This window comes from Ambystoma mexicanum, chromosome 11, assembly GCF_040938575.1.
Source record: "Ambystoma mexicanum isolate Mex_15411 chromosome 11, UKY_AmexF1_1, whole genome shotgun sequence".
In the NCBI taxonomy this organism is placed as follows: domain Eukaryota; kingdom Metazoa; phylum Chordata; class Amphibia; order Caudata; family Ambystomatidae; genus Ambystoma; species Ambystoma mexicanum.
In genome coordinates, this window is record NC_090934.1 from 1,327,008,718 (window position 1) to 1,327,033,509 (window position 24,792).

A 24,792-nucleotide genomic window follows, 5' to 3' on the forward strand; every position below is an offset into this window, starting at 1 on the left:
CAATGTCTTGCAATCTGCCCGACAATCTTCCCCTCCCTCTGGGTCTTCTACTCTCTCTGGTCTTCTATTCTAGGTCTTACAGCCAGCCCAACAGTCTCCCTCTAATTACTGGATCTTACAATCTGGTCTTCCACTCCAGTTCTCACAACCAGCCCATCAATCATCCTCTCTGCTCCAGCTATTTTCTTCCTCTTTAACAAAAAAACAAAACCTTCCACTCTTGTTATGGGAGTTGGCTGTTAAATAGTGCTTGAACCGACACGCTTCCCACTGATTAGCCGGAGGGAGTCACATGATCGCTCTGGGCATGCTCAATGGCAGGGATGCTTTTTAGTCCTGGGTTCATGGGGGAAGTCTTTAAATGGGAAGGCCGCCATCTTGGATCCCACTTCAGAGAGGAGTTTCCCATCTCTGAATTTCGTTTTGGTATTCAACTGTGTCAAACAGCTGAGGGTATGTATTATGTATTACTCTTGTGGAGTGGACGTTTTTGAGAAGATATTTCTCCTATATATGTTGCCGTGCTGGTATCCATTCCCTTGCTTTTATTGGGGGCTGAAGCTGCAGGTAATTCCGTCTCCCTTGTGCTGGAAATTGTGAAGTAGACTTAAGTTCCATCCTCCCCAGTGTTCCTGATAGTACGGGAAGGAAGTTGGGCTCTGTGTGTCCATTAACCATACGGGTGAAGACCGGGCATCCTGCTGCCACCGTGGATATCAAGTGAGGGTGCAGGTTCCCCAAGAATGCCCACTTGGTGGGGTGGAGGAGGGGTTTGAAAACTCTTTCTTGGGTTACACCGGTCTCCCCCATTATCTTCCTGAGTCCACATCTGTAAGTGAGTTTTGTTAGTCCGGTCTGGGTTTTCATCTATTGGGAAAGAGGGATTGTGTGAGGTGTAGTCTCTTTCTTGTTGGTTTGTTAACAGAGTTTGGGACATCTGCCCCAGGGAGGTGTTTTCCAGCCTTCTTCCTGGCCTAGGTGACCTTACTGGGTCTTCTATATCATCCAGCACCTCTCGGATCCAAATCTCCAATTCCCTGGATCCAGTTCGGGTTTTGGTTTTGTTCAAGAGGGGCATTATGGGACATGTAGGTATTTCTGGTCCGTTTATCCCAAAGGGACCCGGTCTATGACGAGGGATTTACTGCAGACACATGGTATTGTCGACCTGAGGATACCATATCCAGGTCGATGTGGCAAAGTCAATGTGCTCACTTCGTCACAAATGCTAGAACCCATTTCCCCCATTTGTGGGTCCTGCAGACTGGAAAATCCCTTTTCTTTTTGACTTTATATGGGTAGCAGGGCCCCATTTAAGATGTATATGTTATAGGAGGGGATTAGGAACAGTCTCCACTCTTACTTCAAGTTCAATGCCTGCCACAACAAACGCTGAATGTTTACTAATAACCATCTTACCTCAATTTCAGGAAAAATGCAAAAATGTGGTTCACCACGCAGAAGACACAATAACCTGTACGTCTTCCGACAATGTTTATCTCTGTACCTCTCTGTGATGCACTTTATTCAATTCCTGTATTGTCTTTACTGTATGTAAATGTGTAACATATGTAACTGTAAGAAATGCGCCCAGATACCTAAGGGTTCGGCGCGCTATATAAATAAATAAATAAATAAATAAAATCAAGCTATAATAGAGACACTTCCCACCTGATTATAACTTTATTTGGCTGTGGTGTCGCCAGTAGTAGAACCATTAATAATCCTCGCTGCGTAACCTGCTTCTATCTCTCACAGTGATTTCCCTACCATATGACTCTTTTGGATACGAATATTTATGGTGGATGTCTACAATTAAATCCTCAATCACATGAGTCTTGGAGTAAGGTTCCTGATTTTAGCTACAAAATCATCACCTATGATGAGTAGTGTATTCGGGGACAAGATCACTATATCATTTTGGAAACCATCCAATAAAATGCATAGTTCTTCGATGCAACCCTTATTATTCCAAAACCGGTTCTTAAACACATTTACAATGATCAATACATGGCTTCCCCTGTTTAATGCATTTTATTACTTGTAACATGGAGGAATTGCCTTATATTTCCGATCCTGTCAGGCCCAAATCCAGAGCTACACTTAGGCACAACCCCCACTCCCTCGAACAGAATCCACCGCTCCCCAGGTTATCATGGCTTGAACCCCAATATTTAAAAATAAAATCTGAATTAAAAGAAAACTTAGCACCCAAGTTTCCAAAAATAATATGGAAAATAATATGGAATCAAATGTCCTGATATAATGTATCCAATCAATGTCACCAATTTTATTTAGACGGTTTTGGAATGTTCCATGAAATTAGTTTTAAGGGGATTTAATCAGGGGGCATGAAGCAGTTTGAGAGTAAGGTCTTGTGGTTTCATTGCTGCAACCCATTGTTGGGAGTCAGCCCACACCTTCATCATCCTTATCCTCAGGAAGCCACCAACATTTATTCTGCTTGGGGATGAACAATCTACTACCCAAGCAACCCCTTAATTGATCAAATCAATACAGGAATTTGTCTCAATCAGATATGTATAAAAAAAAAGTTGGACCTCCTCCTTCTCATACTGTCATGATCTCTGCTTCCAAAAGGTCAGGGTTTTCCCAACTCCCTTGGAAGCAGATCCATAACCCAGGTTCCGAGTGCCAACCAGTCCCAATTGGGACCTTTTGGACCCAGTCCTGGCGCCAGTGGCACCAGGCTCATAAATATGCCCAGTCCCAGCGCTGGAAGTGCCGGGCTCATAATGCTTGGGTGGACTTACCTGCAGCAGACCATGCTGCTTACTTGCCTGCCAGTTGAGTCTCTGGTCCTCTTCTGTTTGGAACTACTTTTCCTGTTGGGTGGGGCAGGAGCCACTCCCTAGATTCAGAACACTGGAACTCTTCTGGAAAGCAGGAACTCTTTTCTTACCTAGGCGTGGCTGTGGAAGGAGACACCTAAGCACTACAGGAGGCTATTTAAACCACACCCGATGGATGAATTTTGCTTTGCGTTATTCTGCATCCTCAGCAGCAGAACACTCATCGTGTCTTCTGCATCTGATCCTGGGCCTAAGGAGAAAGGCTTACCATTCTGAATCCAGTCTTCAGCAACACCTATAAAGACAAGAAAGAACAGGTTAGCATTACGGTCTTCAGTGACAGATCTTCACTTACCTGGTCCATCGGCTGTCACCAACGCCTCGCGCTGCATTCCGGCATCTGAAAGACAAAGGCTTACCTACTCTTCGTGCGCTCCAGAGGTCTTCACACTGCATTCCGGCATCTGAAAGACAAAAGCTTACCAACTCTTCGCACGCTCCGGAGGCCTTCGGCGCTGCATCCCGCATCTGAAAGACAAAACAAGGTGCGTTTAAAGACATTGGGGAACTTTAATACTCACGTGCCATTACTCCTTTCCACATCTAACCCAGTGGGTATTCAGGCACCCTGCAGCCGCCCCGAACTTGTACCTGCAAAATAAAAAGACAGTTAGAGCGCATCGTGAAGCAGGCAACAAGCGCTTACTTACGTGCTTCCAGGCGCTTCTATTCATCACACGGGCTCCATCTTCAACTCACTTCAGCCCGCCATCCGCCATCGCCGGAACCCTGCAAAACAAGAGACATCATTACTAAAGACTTTAAAGACATTAGAATTACTCAAAACTTACCGTTCGTGCAGTAAACGACGGACAGCAGTCCTCTGAAGTCAAGAGGCCTGCTCCCCTTTTCCAGTGAAGAAACTGGTTACAGCACCCTACCTCGAGGCAGATGGAGAGCACGGCGTTCACTTACCTAAGGTGAGAGCGTTAACCTTTGGGGTTCTACAGGAGAAGAGAAAGGGAAGAAGAGAGAGACATTCAATAACCCAGTTCATTAATCCCACATTTTCTATCTGCAGACATCTTACCCTTCGAGCCAGACATACAGTGCACAGAGGTCCAGCCCAAAGAGCCAGCCGTGTGTTACACATCACCTTTGAAGATACGGTATACGCCCAGTCAAGACCGGCGCCTCTACGGGAATCAGGTGAGCGTTACAGAACGCAAAGCCTACCACAAAACTCCCGTCCAGGCGTTATGGAAACCTCGGATACCGACCAGCTAGCCCAGTTACTTGGGGAACTAAGGGCAGAAGTGCATGCAGCCCGTCAGGAAACGAACGCTCTAAGAAGGGAACTGATTATTTCCAAGGAGCGAAGAGATGATCTCGCTAGACAATTGCTACAGTCACAAGCCGGACAGACCCCGTTACCCGCATCTGGGGGAAATCTTCCTTCTACATCCTCTATGAATCCAGTGCAGATCAACCTACCTGGGAATGTACCTCTGGCTCCGCCCGAACGATTTTCTGGTGACCCAAAGAGGTTTGCAGTATTTATCAATCAGTGCCGGTTGCATTTCTTATGCCGGCCAGCAGCCTTTCCAACTGATCAAGCTAAAGTAGCTTTCGTGCTTTCGTACCTTAGTGGCAATGCGGCAGACTGGTCGATCCCTCTAGTAAATCAAGATGATCCGGTCCTCCATGATTTTCAAGCTTTTCAGCTCAGTATGGAAAAACTGTTCGCAAGACATTCACAGGGGCAGGCCTTGGACAATGAGCTTCTTTCGTTGCGACAAGGTAATCAAGACCTTTTGGCTTATATTGCGTCTTTCAACAGACTGGTAGTGGAAACTCACTGGCCTGAGGACAAAAGGATTACGCTGTTTTATAGAGGTCTACGCGGAGAGCTCAAAGATGTGTTAGCCCAAGTAGTGAATCCCCCACAAGATTGTTCGGCCTATATAGACTTAGTCGTTCAAATAGATCACAGACTGCAGAACAGGAAGGCCGATCGTTCCAAGTTTGATGCTCGAGTATTTTCCAAACCGCCAACTCCTTCCAAAGGAGTAGACTCCGGGGAACCCATGCAAATAGGGGGTCTGAAAGGTCCTCTAACACAAAAGGAGCGGGAAAGGAGAAAACAGTTGCAATTATGCCTCTATTGCGGAAACTCAGGGCACTTTCTTCGAGACTGTCCGGTGAAACCTGCCAAGAAGGCAGTAGGAGCTGCAGTTACCAAAGTTACAAACTCTGAGCAGGGAAACAACCTCGCCCGACAAGAATAGAGGTCCTCTTGCCGAGCGTGAAAACCAGTTCCGTGACCTCGCATTTCGTGATACCTATGGTCCTCATTAGCCCTGATAATCCGGATCGATTACATGCAATTGAAGCTTACGTCGACAGCGGTGCCATCGGCAATTATGTGGATCATGAAATGGTTTTGAGGATGAATCTAACTCTTTGTCCCAAGGCTGTAAAGGACGTCATTACTACGGTGGATGGTACGGAGATAGCCTCCGGGCCAGTAACGCATACCACTCAAGAAGTGACGCTAGTAAGTCAAGATGGACACCATGAGAAGATCGTGTTCGATGTGATCAAGGCCCCTCAGTTTCAGATTATTCTAGGAATACCTTGGTTAGAGAAACACAATCCTCTGATCGATTGGCGAGCAAGAACGGTCCAGTTTCCAGAATGTGTCTCTACTTGTCACCCTCCACCTGGTGTTGCACTGGCAGCAATTTCTTCAGAGACTCCCCAGTTACCTCCCGAATACCTAGAATACCAAGATGTTTTCCGGAAGGATCAGGCTAACTCTCTACCTCCTCATAGGTCTTATGACTGCCAGATCGACCTGATACCTGGATCTACTCCTTCTTGTAGTAGAATTTATGCCCTCACCGAGCCTGAGAACCTTCACCTTCGACAATACCTGGATCAATACCTGGCAAATGGGTTTATTCGTCCTTCCAAGTCCCCTGCTTCTTCAGCTTTGTTCTTCGTTCCAAAAAAGGAAGGAGACCTTAGAACTTGTATAGATTATCGCTCCCTGAACCAGATCACCGTTAAGAATAGATATCCGTTACCTTTGATCCCTGAACTCCTGGACCAAGTCAGAAAAGCATGCATATATACAAAGCTGGATCTTAGAGGAGCTTACCACTTGGTACGAGTAAAAGAGGGCGATGAATGGAAGACGGCCTTCCGCACCAAGTATGGGCTATTTGAATATCAGGTCATGCCCTTCGGACTTTGTAATGCCCCGGCCGCCTTTCAATATTTTATGAACGATGTCCTCAGAGAGCTCATAGATGTGTGTGTTGTTGTTTACATTGACGACATCCTCGTTTATTCTTCATCGGAATCTGAACATCGGAAACACGTGAAAATGGTCCTCGAAAGATTGCGTCAACACAAACTTTTCGCTAAGTTGGAAAAATGTGTTTTCAACGTGACTGAAGTTGAATTCTTGGGATTCATATTATCACCTGGCGGAGTGCGTATGGGTTCAAAGAAGGTCGATGCAGTTCTCAAATGGCCATCACCATCCTCCGTAAAAGGTGTGCAAAGCATGTTAGGCTTCGCTAACTTTTACCGCAGGTTTATCCCCGAATTCTCTCGAATAGTCCAGCCCATCACTGCCTTGTTAAAGAAAAACAAACGTTTTGAATGGTCTACCGAGGTGGAACAAACTTTCCAGGATCTGAAGACTAAATTTATCTCTGCACCAATCTTAAAACACCCTCGCCCCGAACTCCCCTACATCGTGGAAACTGATGCTTCAAGCCTTGCCATGGGGGCAGTTCTATCACAAAAGGACCCGGTAACCAATCAGTTGCATCCCGTGGCATTTTGGTCCCGCAAATTCTCGCCTCCTGAAATCAATTACACGATTACTGACAAGGAACTTCTGGCTATCAAGTCTGCCTTTAAGGCTTGGCGGCATTATCTGCTGGGGGCCCGACACACCGTTACTGTGATTACGGATCACCGAAACCTGCAATATTTGAAAACCGCAAAAGCCCAATCCTCTAGACAACTCCGTTGGGCATTATTCTTTGCCGAGTTTGACTTCATAATTACCTATCGACCTGGTACAAAAAACGGTAAAGCTGATGCCCTTTCTCGGATGGGAGTGGAAGAACACTTGATCAACCCTAAACCTGTACCAATCATTCCCGAACAAAGAATTCTGGGTGTAATCGCCACAGAATCCATAGAGGAAGTTAAGGATAAAGCCAGGCAACTTGTAACTCCAGCAGACATACAGAATTGGCATCTGCAGGGAAAGGACTTTGCAGTAAAGGACAACTTATTGTATTTCCAAGAACGATTATACCTACCCAGCACAGATTTACAGAAAAAAGTAATCTCTTGTTATCACGATTCTTTAATGGAAGGACATCCCGGCATGGCCAAGACCTCAGAAAAGATCAAGCGCTACTTCTGGTGGCCATCTTGGAAAAAAGAGATCAGAGACTTTATAATGTCCTGTGGAGTATGCGCCCAAAACAAGAGTCAAAAGGAAAGACCAGCAGGCCTCTTACGCCCTATTGACATCCCACCTCGCCCTTGGCATACGCTTTCTATGGACTTCATCACCGATCTACCTCCATGCTCCGGATACAATACGATTCTAGTAATCGTGGACTTATTCTCCAAGAGGGCGCATTTCATTCCGCTCAAAGGCTTGCCAACAGCAGCAACTCTGGCCCGAGAATTTCTCGAAAACCTCGTTCGACTGCACGGTTTTCCTTCGGTTCTAATTTCGGATCGAGGTAGTCAATTTATTTCTCATTTTTGGCAAAGTTGCTGTCGGTCGGCTCAAATTGATGTGAGACTATCGACCAGTCACCACCCTCAGACCGACGGACAAACCGAGAGGACCAATCAAACTCTGGAACAGTATTTACGCTGCATGCTGCAACAAACTGAAAAAACTTGGAAAGACATCCTTTGGATAGCCGAATATGCCTACAATAACTCTGTCCATTCGGGAACTGGGAAAACCCATTTTTTTCTTTTGTACGTGTCAGGTTTCCTTCTCTTATTCAAGTTTCCTTTTTATTATTATCCTTTTCAGATTAGCTTTGTGTGGGTGGGAAGTTTTCCATTATAGTTGGTTAGGCCTTAACTTGTTGATTCAGAATCCTGGTTCTGACCCAAGGCAAGATGGAGCCTCACAGTGACAGCTCTGATTGGCTAGAAGACAATGCTGAACAACAATGAACATTCTAAACTGTCACTCTGTGCCTTTCATCATCAAAACCCCATCTGAGAGGACGTGTTCAGTGGCTGCTCCTGCTTTAGTATTAGGCCTGGTGGATTTTATCCTTCAGATCTCAGCAGTTGAGCGGCTACTTTCTTGGGGGTTCAGGAGAAGTCTTCAGCTGGCAGGAATTCGTTTTGAAGATAGGAAAAGCAGGAAATCTTTGTGAATTCGCTCAGGAGATAAGTGACTTTATTTCTACTGTAAATCTGTTCATCTTAATAACATTCTCCTTGAAAATTCGTTAAAAGTAGTGTTTCTACTAAAACTATTGAACTATCGGAGTGCGCTTGTGTTTCCAGTGCGGTGTTCCTTAGCGCGAGATTTTGACTGTCGCGTGCGTATTCAAGTGAGCGCGTGCTTTCTAGCGTGTGTATTCCGAGCGCGAGTAGAGGTTGGTCTCGTGCCATTTTAAACGCGCGTGTGTTTTATTGCGCGGGTGATCCTTTGCGCGAAAAGCTATACGCTGCGTGAGAACTACAAAGCGCGTGTGAAATACAAAGCGCGTGTGAAATACAAAGCGCGTGTGAAATATAAGCGCGTGTGATTTTTAGCGCGGGTGTACAAAGCGCGTGTGAAATACTAAGCGCGTGTGAAATACAAAGCGCGTGTGATTTTTAGCGCGGGTGTACAAAGCGCGAGAATCTGTTCGTCGCGTGGCATGTGAGTGCGCGTGTGTTTTTTCCATCGCGAGTGATTTTGCGCGTGAGAATCACTTCGTTGCGTTTGAACTCAATAGCGCGGGTGTTCTTATTTCGCGTGTCTCGCAGGAGAACATTATTGCGCGTGTGGACTATTGCGCGTGTGAATTATTGCGCGTGTGGACTATTGCGCGTGTGATTTTTTGCGCATGTGGATTATTTTGATCGCGCGTCTTCATCCGTTTGCGCGTGTTCTTCAACCAGGAAGATTTCTATGTGAAGTTCATCGATAATTTTAATGGAAATAACCTGCGTGTGCAGCTAGCACGTGTTTCCTCTTTCTTCAAGGATTCAAAGACTCAAGATAATTATAAATAGTTTGAAAAGTTTTGAAATGACAAGAAAGAACATTTTAAAGACACTCTAATTGAACTACCAGTGCATGTTGGAAAAAAGACAAACAAAGAACTAAGACTTCCAGTTTTGCCTAATGTAAGAAGTTGCTGGGAATTTCAAATATCGCAAGTAAGAGAGATTTTCAGCTTCTTATCCGCTTCTCTAAGAAATTTCAAGAGAAGAACCAGGTAGGATTCTCAATTATTAGTTAAGGATTAATGTCTTCCCATTCATAAGGTTAAGTAAGTGAATTAAGGAAGTGTATATGTTATTCTTTATCCTCTGCAGGTTCAGCACTGATTAGCCTTGACGCAGTCTGCCTGGTGTTGTTTTGTTGTCCCATTCCCCCTTTCCCTTTGGGGTGTAGTTTACAGAGCTGTATTGAAAACTAGTTCTGGGAAATACATCTCAGGGGGATTGTCGGGGGTTCAGCAGCTTCCGCGGATACAGGACCTCTCAGCCTGACAGTACGGCAGTCACCCTCGAACCTCGGAGTTGGATCCCCTCCAAGATCTTGAAACACCAGAAGTAGACTACCTGCATTCTACAATCACCCAAGCCTTTAAGGAAGCTGTTTGTCACCTTCAAAGGGCTAAAGAACAATACAAGAAAGGAGCAGATCAACATCGGAAGGAAGCCCCTCAATATCAAGTAGGGGATCAAGTCTGGTTATCCACCAAATATCTACCTCTAAAAGGGCCACGCACATTCAACCCAAGATACCTTGGTCCCTATTCCATCACTACCATAGTAAACCCAGTAGCGGTCAAGTTGGACTTGCCCCCGCACATGAAGATACATCCGGTCTTCCACGTCTCTCTATTAAAACCCGTGCAACCTCAAACCCGACTAACCAAATCTCCAAAACCTATCCTAGTTGATGTAGAACTCGAGTTTGAAGTCAAAAGCATTCTGGACTCCAAGATCTCCAAATCTAAACTATTCTACCTAATTGACTGGAAAGGCTACGGCCCCCAAGAGAGATCCTGGGAACCTGCTGAATATGTCCACGCTCCTCGCCTAATCAAAATATTTCACCGAACATTTCCTGACAAGCCAAAACCCCGGGAGAAGCCCGGTTTGGGAGGGGCCTTGAGGGGGGGTACTGTCATGATCTCTGCTTCCAAAAGGTCAGGGTTTTCCCAACTCCCTTGGAAGCAGATCCATAACCCAGGTTCCGAGTGCCAACCAGTCCCAATTGGGACCTTTTGGACCCAGTCCTGGCGCCAGTGGCACCAGGCTCATAAATATGCCCAGTCCCAGCGCTGGAAGCGCCGGGCTCATAATGCTTGGGTGGACTTACCTGCAGCAGACCATGCTGCTTACTTGCCTGCCAGTTGAGTCTCTGATCCTCTTCTGTTTGGAACTACTTTTCCTGTTGGGTGGGGCAGGAGCCACTCCCTAGATTCAGAAAACTGGAACTCTTCTGGAAAGCAGGAACTCTTTTCTTACCTAGGCGTGGCTGTGGAAGGAGACACCTAAGCACTACAGGAGGCTATTTAAACCACACCCGATGGATGAATCTTGCTTTGCGTTATTCTGCATCCTCAGCAGCAGAACGCTCATCGTGTCTTCTGCATCTGATCCTGGGCCTAAGGAGAAAGGCTTACCATTCTGAATCCAGTCTTCAGCAACACCTATAAAGACAAGAAAGAACAGGTTAGCATTACGGTCTTCAGTGACAGCTCTTCACTTACCTGGTCCATCAGCTGTCACCAACGCCTCGCGCTGCATTCCGGCATCTGAAAGACAAAGGCTTACCTACTCTTCGTGCGCTCCGGAGGTCTTCACACTGCATTCCGGCATCTGAAAGACAAAAGCTTACCAACTCTTCGCACGCTCCGGAGGCCTTTGGCGCTGCATCCCGCATCTGAAAGACAAAACAAGGTGCGTTTAAAGACATTGGGGAACTTTAATACTCACGTGCCATTACAACTTTCCACATCTAACCCAGTGGGTATTCAGGCACCCTGCAGCCGCCCCGAACTTGTACCTGCAAAATAAAAAGACAGTTAGAGCGCATCGTGAAGCAGGCAACAAGCGCTTACTTACGTGCTTCCAGGCGCTTCTATTCATCACACGGGCTCCATCTTCATCTCACTTCAGCCCGCCATCCGCCATCGCCGGAACCCTGCAAAACAAGAGACATCATTACTAAAGACTTTAAAGACATTAGAATTACTCGAAACTTACCGTTCGTGCAGTAAACGACGGACAGCAGTCCTTAGAAGTCAAGAGGCCTGCTCCCCTTATCCAGTGAAGAAACTGGTTACAGCACCCTGCCTCGAGGCAGATGGAGAGCACGGCGTTCACTTACCTAAGGTGAGAGCGTTAACCTTTGGGGTTCTATAGGAGAAGAGAAAGGGAAGAAGAGAGAGACATTCAATAACCCAGTTCATTAATCCCACATTTTCTATCTGCAGACATCTTACCCTTCGAGCCAGACATACAGTGCACAGAGGTCCAGCCCAAAGAGCCAGCCGTGTGTTACACATCACCTTTGAAGATACGGTATATGCCCAGTCAAGACCGGCGCCTCTACGGGAATCAGGTGAGCGTTACACATACATCTATCCCAGCCAGGAGGTGTGTTCCCTGATTTTCAAAGCTGACACCATATCCCACTGAATTCAAATAATGAGTGGATAGCGGGCTAGAGATGCATATGGCCACAGGCAGTGACCTTTAGAGCCCTCACTAAGCCTGAACTGCTCCAACCGCTTGCTGCTTCTGTCGCACACTCTGGAGCAATGAAGGCTGAATTATTGAAGTGAGAGGTTCCCAGAGTGATTATGCAACTCTCCTGCAGATAACTAGGTTGTGATAGCTACAAATCTATAGGCCCTGAAGTTATCAGAAGTTGCCCCGACTACCCAACTCCTGGCTTCTTGCCCCCCAAGTGTTAGTGTCAGGACAGCTGAAAGTCACTGGTGAACTTGTCCAAACAATGTGAAGCAACCAAACCCCTCCCATGGTACTGTGGACATATTTGGAGTGGGAAGATCCTGGAGTAGTCTTTACAAATTGTGAGACCTCATGGTGGGTCAAGAGGCATTGGGGAGAGGTGGGGGGTGTTTCCCATTTATTGAAAGGAGAATACCAGGTGCCAATTCAAATTATAAATCCACGTGGAGAGACTTTATTTGACAATTTAAAAGTGGAGATCTTAGACCATCTCTGGCAGGATCCCAAATATCACTGACAAAAACATAGCCTACCCCACAATTCAAACCTCAGAAACTCCACGACAACTATCTCACAGGATTAAAGACTAACTTAATAAATAGCTAAATAGACTTAGTTTGCAGCAGCTTCAATTGGCCCTGATTATAAAGCAATTCATCAACTCTTTATCCTCTTACCTACCTAGTCATTGAGCATTTATACAAACACAACCTATAAGACGCTGCTCCCGTCAAAGACTACACTAGAACCGTTCTCTAGTTAATGAGGCCAACTTGGATGCTACCTTCTGTTACTCCTTGTCTATCTCACTTAGGATTCTTAGCTAGTCCCAGCAGTACTCTGACCAGACTAACTATTCTGATAATGAGATTTCTCTTGGCTCTATAGGCCTTGGACCACCATTCCTCTGCCCTAAATCCACCAGACTTTTAGAACACTTAGCCCGGATCTATATGGTTTGTTCACATTTTCTTTTGCTGAATTACTTTATCCCAAGTATGTTTTTTTTGCTGTTTTGTACATTATTATTTATTCTTCGCCTATGGTCAGGGAAAGGTGAAAAAGACACTGGTGATTCCTCACGTCATAAAGCATATATCACAAAGGGCCTCATCACAAGTTGGGCGGTGCAGTCAAAATGCAGCGGTGATAGCGTTGCTCTGAGTTGGAGGTAAATCTGCGGACTTTCCACCCATTTCTGGCACAATTACCGCAGCAGAATTACTGCTGCAATAATTGCACCAAAAATTCCCCAGTGAGTCCAGTGGACTCCAAAAAAATTGGGAACTTACACCAAAACAGCCATTAACGCTGGACCAAGTGGCGGGAACAGTAATTGTGTTGGGCAGTATCACAGCAGATGTACTGCCGAGATACCACTCAACTTGTGATGAGGCCCAAAGTCTTTTAATGTCAACAATACTGACCCTCCAGAATAAAGTTAATACAATGGAGAAGTCAGTCACCTCTAAAGAGGCCCACTCTGAGGTAATGGAGTGATGCCTGAAAGGCGCAGAGCAGGAGGTGAATGTTTTGGAAGGTCAGATGGGTTCTCTGGTTGAGAGGATGAACCAAGTTAAAACCGGATTCCAGATAAAGCAGATATATGACAAAGTATGGTGGCTACGGTGGTGGTCTTGGATAAAATGCTTGAGGCAGTGGAACATTTTAGAAGAGCCCCTAACATTAGGGTGTTTGGGGTTACTGACAAAATACCCCATCAGGACTTGTGTAAGTCACTACCATCTCTCCTAACTGAAAAGGTGCGCCACCAGGATAACAGAGAGGACTTCGAACTTAAAGAGCTTAGCATCTCCATTCAGCAACAAACATTGGGGGGCAGTAGTGCCAGTCCTGCGAACGTTCATGTTTGGAATCATTGCCTCAAAAGGTGGCACATATTGAACCAATAAGGCTAATGTAGGGAACATTTTCCCAGACCTGATAAGACAACTATGACTAGACAGCAACGTTTCCTGCATATTCCGAAGAAGCTACCAGGCGTGTCCCTTCCTGTCTCTGTTTGTCATCCACGCTGAAGTTTCAGCTCCATGGCAAACGGTACATCTTTGTAGACTCTGAGGCATCAGGGGAGTTCCTGTGAAGTGTTGGTTCTGATTCAGAGGTGGCAGGTGCTCCTCATTAATTATGATTGTTTTGTTTTTGCCCTCCTCAATGTCCTCTCTGGTGGACAATAGGAATTCTGTTAACTAGTTAACTCTAGATTTAGCTTGTGGTTTATCTGCCTGGTTGTATAGACAATAATGGAAGGAGGGAGATGTTTAACTTCCCTTTTTTGGTTTGCTTCCCCCTACTCTTTTTTCCTTCCCAAACTGTATCTAAACTGTTCTTTCTTTTGCTTTGTAACATATTTTCATCATTTTGCTTCTTTGTTTGCTTAATTGTTTTTGTTGCTTTTTCTATTGTCATCATCTGCTACAGATTACTCCTCATTACCTTCTTCATATGTTTATTTGCCTTTTCTATTTATTCCCCATCCCGTTGTGTTGCTGAGATTGGATATTTCCACCCTGCTGTTCGGAGATATGTACCATCGAGGGGGATTTGGGTTTTTGTTACAAAATCGTTGGACGCTTGTGGTGCCTAAATATGCAGTACTTTTTAAATGGAGTTCAAATGCTCTTAAAAAGAAAAAACATAAAGAAACAATAAATGTGGATAAAGATGGCTATCATGCCCCAAAAAATAAATATGGACAAATGCAGGTGGAAACTGTGATAATAAATACCATAAAATAAGAAACCTTCATTAAAACCCTCATTGCAAAACACTTATTTCAGTATCATTAAGTGGTCTCTTTGTTAAGATGATAACAGAGGTCTCACAGACAGGTTTCCATTCTTTGCTTATCAGACAAAATAAGATGAATCTGTCCTAAAAAAATCCAATCTTTTTAGGAGCAGTAAGTAGCATTTCTCCACTTTATTACAGCTTTCCAGTGTTCGACACTAAAGTTTCTCTTAATTCGGGTATATAGGATGCATGCAACAAAAAAGTTAAATAAGACCTACCTCGAAATCACATCTTAAGTTAGTTTTCCCAACTTCCTCAGACTTATTTTGTCTTAATCCTTAATTAAATTAGCGTCATCGTTTTAAGCAAGCGTAAACATATCAGCAGATTCAGAATCATGTGCACAGGTTTAGCAAATGCCTAAGGAAATCTGTACATAACTGAAAGCACTCCACTGGTTCCCAGTCGCATTCAGGAACAAATCCAAGATATGATGGAAAAACCAGCGCAGGTAAAGCCTCCAGGTGCCCTCCAAATCTGCCTCCATCCATCTACCTATACTCTTACATGAAACCTCTGATCCATCCACTGCTTGTTCATTGTGAAGATGACTGTGTCCACCAAGAGCATATTCCATCAGAGTACAGTTCCTATACAAGAGCATCCATTCCACAAGCAGATATCAACCGCTTTGTTGAAAGGGTCCAACAACCTGCAAGTCTTCCTCAAAGGACTCAAATATTTATTTATATTTATAGTTGCATTAATTTGGATGATCAGTCAGATACTAACAGAAGTCCTGACCAAAGTACAAAAAACTGGCAGCTGAGGATTTTCCTTTATATATTTGCAATGCCTATGTTGGTATTGGTGAGCAGTGTAGTGCAGTGCAGTGGTAACGGATTGTGAAAGGGAACATTTGGTGACAGGGAGACATATGTACATGTTAGCATACACAATGGGCCATGTGCCAGCAGTTACATGATCACATATACACAATTGTTTAGTAAAGGGGTGGTGCAGATAGAATTAGTGAACTGACATGCTACGGGGGTAGAGACTACCTCTTCCTTGGCAAGGAGGTGAAGCTTGAGTTGGATCCTAAATAATTACACAGATTGAATTTCTTTGATGCCAAAGGAGAGCGCTGCAGTGGTGGAGGCCAGTAGAGAGAAGGACCAAAAACTGTAGCAGGCATGTCTGGTTCTAGACGAGGATATTAATCTTCATCCACACATTGCCACCTAGGCACCCACTGGGAGTTTGATCACCAAAGTCCACAGCAGCTGTAACAGGTCTCTAAAATGGTTGCAAGGCAATATGGAAGCAGTACAAACAATGAAAAGTTTCTTTTGGGCTTCTAAACCAAAACAGTAATCAAACAAATATATGTATTTATTCTCTCAGTACCTTACTGCCAACCGTTGTTCGGAACTGTTTATTAGCGGACTTGATGGCAGGCCTTGCTGCTTTGACCTTTATGCTTGAGCCAAAAGGAGACGGTTTAGTCGAGTTGTCTTGAAAAAAGTTGGCAAACAGTTTGAACTAGAAGTGCACAAAGCAAGATTGTTAAACTGCAGCCACATTAGTCAAAAATGTATTGGATTACAAAACAGTTCATCAGATAAATACAAATTACAATCATCATTATACATACATTATACACAATAGCATACATAAAACAAACGCAAATGTTAAAATAGAACAATTATCAATACTCATGGAATTGTGTTCTTGGATTGTGTTCTTGGATTAGCGGCAACATCACCTATAATTAACATTAGCCCCCAACTCAGGCAGAAAGTGTCAAAGCTATGTTGCTACTTTTAAAGATACCTATTCTCCCCATTCTTACAACCCTATCTAAAATGAATTTCCATTTTCTCTACACAAATACACACAAACTATACAGTTTGTGGAAGTGAGGCGGCTTTTAACGCCTGCTAGTGCGCCTGCGTTATTGGTATCGTAGTGGGAGTATGAGTCAAGCATGATTAAGAACTCTTGTTATGTCTTACAAACCCTACAGGGATACTATAACGAACATAAGAAACTTAGTTCCAATCATACGCTCTACTCTTATTTTTGTACACGTTTAATAATGATGAAACTCAAAATCTACTGCAGTTTGTTTTTAGGTGTTCTAATTTTTACTAGTAATACATGTGTGTCAACGTGATAAAATGTTTCCTGTTTCAAGCATAGTACATCATTAAGCAATCGATTTTATCATAGAGTGTTCCCTTGCCCACATCAAATGAATATTCTATAAATCTCGTATTAAATCTTGATCTTTGTAAAAACAGAAAAACATCAGGTTACTTAGATAATACAACACAAACTTTTTGTGTCAAGCTAAAATCTTCAGATCTCCTGATTAGTTTCAGAAGATTGAATAAGGTACACTACAAATCTCTAGATAAGCCAATCACTAGATAAGTTTGGGTTGGTACAACATCACTGTGCTTATACAAGAATGCCAAGACTTTTAGAGAAATTGGTCTGGTTTATAGAATGGGTTTAGTTGTGGACAGGGCCGGTAAGGGGCCGCCAGCCCAAGCCTAAGTAGGCCAAAGTGAAGCAAGGACACCCCGTTACCGGCAATTTTACTTTTGAACGCAGAGGTTAGCATTGGGGTGCAAATCTCATTTTATGTATTTTTGGGTGGTGGAAGGGGTTGCATATTGAGCATTAATAACATCCCTATAAAAGGACAGATGGCTTCTAACTTTTCTATTTCCATGGCAGCTATCACAGTGATGATATGTTATGTGGTCTTGTATAGCGCACTGCTGTTACTTGAGTGGTCGCTTGGCGCTCTAGCGAATCTGCAATGGAGGAGGTTTGGGGGGAGGGTGTTAGCAGGATTGAGAGGCAGAAGAGCCAGAGGGCTTTGATGTACTGTTGGCAACTTCAGTTCGGAAAGAAAACTGCCACTGAGCGTTGGTGCGTTTTTGGTTGATAGCTGTCAAGTGGTTGTATCAGGGTTCCTCCAAAAGCTCTCAATAAATAATTACCACAAATAGTCCAAAAAGGAGTGCACATTGGGTAAGAAGTAACGCGGTTTATTTTGGCTGGGCGAGCAAAATATAACAGAAGAGTGGAACATAAATGGTTGATGAGAGCTGACAAACTGACACACAATTAACATAATTTTTAGAGTGCTAATACAATGTTCATGGAGTTGGAAACAGTTGCACTTCAAACTTTGCGTCTTTGCGGCTCTCACAGAGGTTACTGGTTAAAATACGTCATACTCCTATGGCTAGACATACGTTAGTCAAACATGATTGGAGCAAAAAGATCTGCCTTCTTCCAGCTAATATCTTCCCCATGTGGCGCCACATTGCTTCCCACTCCTCCCACAAACAGTTTGCAATTAGTAAAAAATATTTGTGCTGACATCCATTCCTTTATTCATCTGCCCTTGGTCAGCACTACAGCGGAAGGAAACGAGACACCCTAAACTAGTGGGAAGGTGACCTTCACACGGCACCTGCAACATAGCGGCCTTTGCAAACACTGTAGTGGATATTATGAGGGCTGGTTACTTCCCATTGTGAGAAACCAGAAGGTGTCTCACCCACTAGTCCCGGGGGATCTGTCATCCAGGTGGCCAGGACACAGCCATCGCTTTTGAATCCAGTTCATGGGGGTGGACCAGTGCAGGAGGATCACCTGGGTGAGGGGTCTTCGGGGAGTGGGACACCGGATGGTGAAATGCGGTCTCCTCTTCCCACCTTTACCCCATCCTACCCGGTAAGATATATAGGAACTCTACGCCCTTTTACAACACAAACACTTTCTCACGGACAGCCCGCTACAAGGGAATACATACTAACACCTGAACCGTGTACCTGACATTTCCCCAATACTATGTTCGGGCGAGGTCAAGCAATTATCGACAATCACGCACACCTTACTTCCATTACACTTCTCCAAACGGATAAAAGGCAGAGCACGAGAGCACAATCTGAGCGAGGCAAAGCACACAAGAAAACAGCAGTTTTGAGATGGCAGCTGAGCAAGAGCGGAAAGACAGCAAAACCAAAGGGGATCGCAAGGAGGGAAATTCCCTTGACCTTTTCGACAATGAACCATTACATTCCACAGACCTCTAGAATAGGTAGCGTAAAGCCAGGAAACCAGGCTGAACAATCCTGCATTGTGTGTCGGAGATACCCGGGGCCCTCCCGCCTCAGTAATCAAGGCAGCGAGAATCACCAGCCGCCATGGTACTGTACTTGGCTTCAAGAACAAAGCAGCATCAGTGAAGTCAACACATCCAGTGGGTTGGGAAGACTGATGCAAGACCGGTCTGTGTTGAAGCCAAGGTTGCAAGCAACAACATTGTATGGCGAGCACTGGAACGGACATTGTAAACATGTGTCTGATAAGAGACACAAGTGAGGTTAAACTGCTGATGAGTGATTGAACTTTAAAACAAGTTACAATACCTTTCACGGAGTGGTCCAGCACTGTGTGGGTTCTCAATAAAAGGTCTCTGTAAGGTATCCAGTTGAGATGCAATGACAGTAGATACATTTGGTCTAAGGCCGGCAAAGGGAGACCAATTGAAAGAGGATGAATGAATGTGAATCAAAGTGGTCCTGCAGCAGGTCAAGCAAAATCCTGCACACAGTCAAAAGTCTTCGATTTTGATGAAAAAGAGAAAGTTTGGGAATGTATGTGAATTTGGTCTGAGCCTGGCCGATGGAGACCAATTGAAGGTTATGTGTTAAGTGGGTCTGAGACTGGCAGAGGGGGACCTGGGGTGAACAGAAAATCTCCTGAGAATTTGTACATGTGAAATCCTAAGACGAAATGAACTTTGATGTTGGTCGTGTTGCATCGGGCCCTGCGAAATAAGGGACTTTGAATGACAAAAAGACTTTGGTACAGATGGCCGTGATGTTGAAGTTTTGAACTGCATCCTCGTGCTAGAGAAGCCAGAGACTGTGCTAAGCTCGAGTGTGCCGCCATGTCCCGTGCTGAAAACGTGGGGAAGGGCCTGACATATCATTTTTTGAACACTGTTCTTTTGTATAAACATTGTTTCCCACACTATTTGTATTTAGAAGTAAGGATTGGCAATAGGTTTATTAGTATAGGCCCTTTTATGTTGACAAGCCACCACTAGGACTGCGTTATCATTATTTGATGGTTGTAGCTTGCTCCCATCTTTAGATTTAGGATTAGATAGGCATTTTTCAAAACCAATTGAAGTTCAATAAACACCCTTGAACTGTGATCACTTGTGTCTCTCTTACTGTTTGATACCATGCCTTCTTTACACCAGGGGCACCGAATCTTACCACCTGATTGGTTCTTCAAGGATAATAATAATTGGTTCTTTATAACGCACTTAATACCCAGAGGTTTCTAAGCGTGGACCCGGGGATTGAACCTGTGTTGCTCCACGTTGGCTTGCATCCAAGGTGAGCATGTTGCCCCTGGGCTATCCTCCCGCGACATCGGGATCGCAGCTCCATTCCACCTCCCCGTTCCCATACCCGCTGGCAAAAGGATAATTAAGACTGTGTGAGTGTTCCTCTAGATCAGGTCAACGTCCCAGTCGCCAACCTTGTTTACATCACCCAATGCTGTCTCAGCGACTATAGTCTGCTGGAGACATGCAACTTAAGTTCAGCGTTCCCCCTCCCTAAGCAGTTCATGTGTTAGAATCGGGTCTTCTGGGTGATGTTCAACCTGTGGCATACTCACTGAGTGTGATTACCACCCCAAGAATCCATCCAGGTGAAGTACAGTTCCTGCCCCACAAATCCATCTAAGTACAAACACATTTCGTACCCCAAAGTGCAGCTAAACGCAACACATTTCCTGCAGGTAGAGCGCATTTAAGTGCATCTCATTTCCTCATCGATGGAGAAGGATGGCGGAGGAGGCAGAGTCAAAGCTAGTTAAGAGGGGATTGGGTGGAAGTTCGCAGGAGTTGAGATGAAATGCATTTGCCGAAATAAAGTGCAGAGTGGGGTGTTGGTCTGAGGTACCGGCTCAAAGGATAACATGGCAGACATCCAAAGGAGGTACTCTAGAGGTTGACAGAATGCAAGCAGTTTCTATTGAATTCCGCCGTTATTCCTGGCCAGCTTATAACATTTGTAGCAGGATCACCATTTTAAAAACAAATTCTCTCACTTTGAAGTCTTCCAACGCAGTCATTTAATTGCTATTAGTACCCGGCAAGGGCTCAATCAGAATGAAACAAGCATTCTAATTGGCCCTCGCCAGGGCATTACCTGGCCGGGAATTCCTCAGCTGGGATTCCACGGCCATTGTTCCCAGTGGGGTGTGACAGCCCCTCAGCCAATGAGAAGGCTCAAAGCTAGGCCATCCCCGCTCCAAGCCTCCACACGGCTGAGAAGCTGACGTCGGCCACCGCCGGGGACTCAGGTATGTTTTTTTTCCCTTTCCTTCCACCTCCCCACCCCATTTTCCTTCTGCCTCCTTTCACCACGGCGTGGCGGCGTGGCGTGGCAGCCTCCAGCCATGTAGAGGCTCGGAGTGGGGCCATCCCCGCTCCGAGCCTCCACACGGCTGCAGGCTGCCTTCGTCCCCCGCCAGGGATTCAGTAACATCTTGTTTTTTCCCTCTCCCCTACCTCCCCCAACCCCACTTACCTTCTTCTCTGTCGTCTTTCGGGAGTGAACGCGCTGAGAACACTTCTGTTCCCAGCACGTCCTCTCCCGATGGCCGCCATGTAAAAGGGAAAATGGACTCTGTTTTCCCCTTCCCGGCTGCCATTTACTTGGTCTTTTTTTTTTTGTCCCGAAACGCCAAATCGTTTCATGACAAAAAAAACTGCTTTTAGTACCCCGGTCACGCAGAACTTTCGGGCCGGGGCATTGCAGAGTCAGGTAATGCCCGGGAGCCATAGAACAGAGCCCAAATATTGAGCTTTGCACGGGCACATTCGCCATTCTAACCACACTTGTACTGCAGGCGAGTTGGGTGGCAAGATGTCAGAGTTAGTCCAATTAATTTTCAAACCCAAATATGTTCCAAATTTGTTAACCGTTTGTTACAGGGAAGATATTCTTCATTGGGTCTACCAAATATATCATATGGTCATATGCATATAATACTGTTATTTTCTGCATGTAGGTCTGTATGCCTCTGTCAATATGTTGTTCCCTCAAATATCAAGCTCAAGGTTCTATCACCAAGGCAAATAATAATGGGGAAAGAGGGCATCCCAGCCAAGTTTCATGCTGAGCTTCCAAGAGTTTCACCACAACTTTCTTTTAACTTGCACTCTTGCCATTGAGGAAACTTATACAAGTTGCACCAGTGCCAAAAAGAACTTGCCAACGTCAACCCTGCAGAGAACCGTAAAAATGAAAGGCCACTCCAGCAAGTGAAAAGTCTTCTCAAGTTTAAGTGAGTCGACCTGTCAAAAAAATACAGATTGATCGGGCAGCACTAATCTATCCATCAAGGGAGCCTGTCTGTTTGCTAATAGTTTAGCAAAGATCTTATTATTGAACATCGGAAGCGATAGGGGATGATATGAGAAGCACTTACTAGCTTCTTTGTGATGTTTAGCGGTCACTACAATGTTCGCCTCGCTCAATGTTAGTGGTAATTGTCCCCCACTCAAGTGTTTCCCTATATATGTCTAATAATGAGGGGGTACTATCTGAGTGTGCACTTTATAATACTATGGACCTTTCCCATCCAGGATTGGTACTTTACCACGTGATAATCCCTTTACAACAGCTAGGACTCCTGCTTCAGATTATTCTGGTAAACTATTGAAGCCAGAAAAATGTAATTCAAACATCCTATAATCTTCTCTTCAGTGACTTGCACCTGGCTTGCATACTACTTCACATAGTAATCAGTAAAAACCTTTCACTTGCCTTATTTTGCTCCTACAAGCGCACCATCTACTTCATGTCCTTTAGGATACGTATTAATCACTATGAAGCCTTCTGAGGACAATCTGCTTTGTCATATATTTCTTCAGGGATCTTTTAATTAAATGATCCACAATGGAAAAATTATGCCACCTCAGACACAGTGTTGAGTGTTCCATGGCCACTGGCGCTGTCTGAAAAATGCAATCATGGATGTGCATGACTAACTTCGCCCAAGAAGCCCAAGAAAAGCTTCTAAACATGCTGTTTGACGGCCTGTGCTTCTTTGGCACTAAGGTGAACAAATCCCTGGAGAAGATTAAGAGTTTCAGGAAAACATCAAAATCTTTGGCCCCATCTTCCCCTTCTGCTCGAGGAAGGTCTACTCAGCCCCACCAAGGATAAACATATTAAACAAAGGTGAACTCAACTGCCCACTAGAGGCAGTGATGCAAGTAAATCCAAGCTTTCTGCTACTGGCGCCTCAGGTAACCAAGTGCTAAACTATTTTAATTGTTCCCTCACCTCAATCACGAGGGGACAAGATCAGGCTCTTTAAAGAGGCATAGAGGCAAATAATATATGACTGTTCGGTCTTGCATATCGTAGACCATGGTTATCTCCTGCTGTTTTCTTTCAAAAAACAGACCCAGCACACCTCCATTTTGCCTTCCCCTTCTCTGGAATGACTCCACCTTCAAGAAATTGGTAATCTTTTTCTGAAGGGAACGGGGGAGCTTGTTCCATCAGCGGAGGTTGTGAAATACTGGTATTACCAACACCTCCTGCTTTCAAAGAAAGACAGACGTCTCAGACTGATTCTACACTTGAGCCTCCTCAATACGCTTCACCAAAAGGATAGTTTCAAAATGGTGAACCTAGCACAGTTCTTCCAGAGTTTGGGGCTGCTTGACTGGCTCATGCCCTTAGATCTGCAGGGCACAAGTCACGTTCATTCCCACCCCAAAAATCAGAAGAACCCTGTTTGGACTTCTGTGCAAAAATCTTCGCAAAAATCATGAGGACTTCAAAACAACATGTAACTTCCTTCTCAATATTTAGTTTCTCCATCAACCTAATTGAAGGCCTTTCTGACCCCCTCTAAACGTCTGCAGATAGTCTTGGATACAGAGAGAGCTGTGGCTTTCCCTCCCTCGGAGAGAGGGACAAGCTATACGCAGAAACAGCAGATGTGAGGAGCAGTCATATTGACCCAGTAACGCATCTCTTTTTTGCAGAGAGCAAGAGTAGTGCTTTGGAGTCTGTGTCCCTCGAAGAGTTTACTAACAAGTTACATAGAGCTGGAGGCTGCACAGATATCCCAGCACAGAGCATTCCCCATGCTGGATAGTGATGAACCACTTGTTCCAACTTGCTCGAGGGATGGAGATACTGCTCATGGTTTCCCCTGAATGAAGGGAGCAGAGCTTTGCCATCCACAAATTGGCCTTGCCAGCACCTGCTACAGCAATAGCTTTCCGACGTCTCTATATGGCCTTGCCATACTTCAGATCTTCAGTTCTAGTTGACTTGCGGATGGCTCAAGATGCCCTCCTGATATTTAAAAACCTGGGCTGAGGGTGTTCCCAGTCACCTGCAACATACTAATTAGTAGATATCCAACCATGGATACCCACCTAAGCACAATTCATGGCTTCACTCTAGCTTGGATGTGGATTAGTATGTCTAGAACTCCATGCCCAGTCCAAACCAGTTCCCGGCACACACAAACTACTAGCCAGGCTCTGGTCAGAGCCACTGCAGAGAATTACCACATTTTGTCCTTCCCTACCCCTGCCTCAGAGGTAATCAGCCAGCAGAGACAGTGAACCAGAAAAACAAGGTTTAAGTACAGAGGTTAGACATTTTGACCACTGTAGTGGTAAAATGGCTACTGTGCTACAAACAAAGTAAAAGTGGACAGGAGTGCACCCAAAATGTGTAACAATAAGGAACCACTGCCACCAAATGCACATAGAGTAAAATGAAAGGGAGGACAACGTTCCCCTGCACTACTGCACAAAAGAGAGGTAGGAGAGCTCCACAATAGATTCCAATGAGCGCATCCTGTCCTCCTGCACTGGTAGTCTTAAGGACTCCCCAGTACCATCCAAAGCAAGTGAGTTGTGTTCAAAATATCTCATTCACTAACAATCAATTAAGATTACACAGTCTGCAGATGTGCTGGAGTTGCCATTGCAAGAGATTGGAAAGCTGCAAAAAGAAAAACCTTTCACAACTGTCATGGATGTGATGAATCCACCTGGAGATTCATCATGGCCTCTCCCGCCTACCCCACTGAATTGAGCACCGTGATTGCTATAAATGGACTTTTCCAATCCAATTTCCTC

The 24,792-nt window shown here is 44.8% G+C and overlaps 1 protein-coding gene across 3 annotated transcripts in view; it reads right to left on the bottom strand.

Annotated features, from left to right (window-relative positions):
- Positions 1-24,792, bottom strand: part of MYO5C (myosin VC) — a 1,282,854-nt gene that overhangs the window by 710,775 nt on the left and 547,287 nt on the right. For all 3 annotated transcript variants that reach the window (XM_069624842.1, XM_069624843.1, XM_069624844.1), the window contains one exon: positions 15,972-16,106. In XM_069624842.1, coding sequence (XP_069480943.1) covers positions 15,972-16,106 — 135 coding nt within the window. The remainder of the gene's footprint in view (positions 1-15,971; positions 16,107-24,792) is intronic.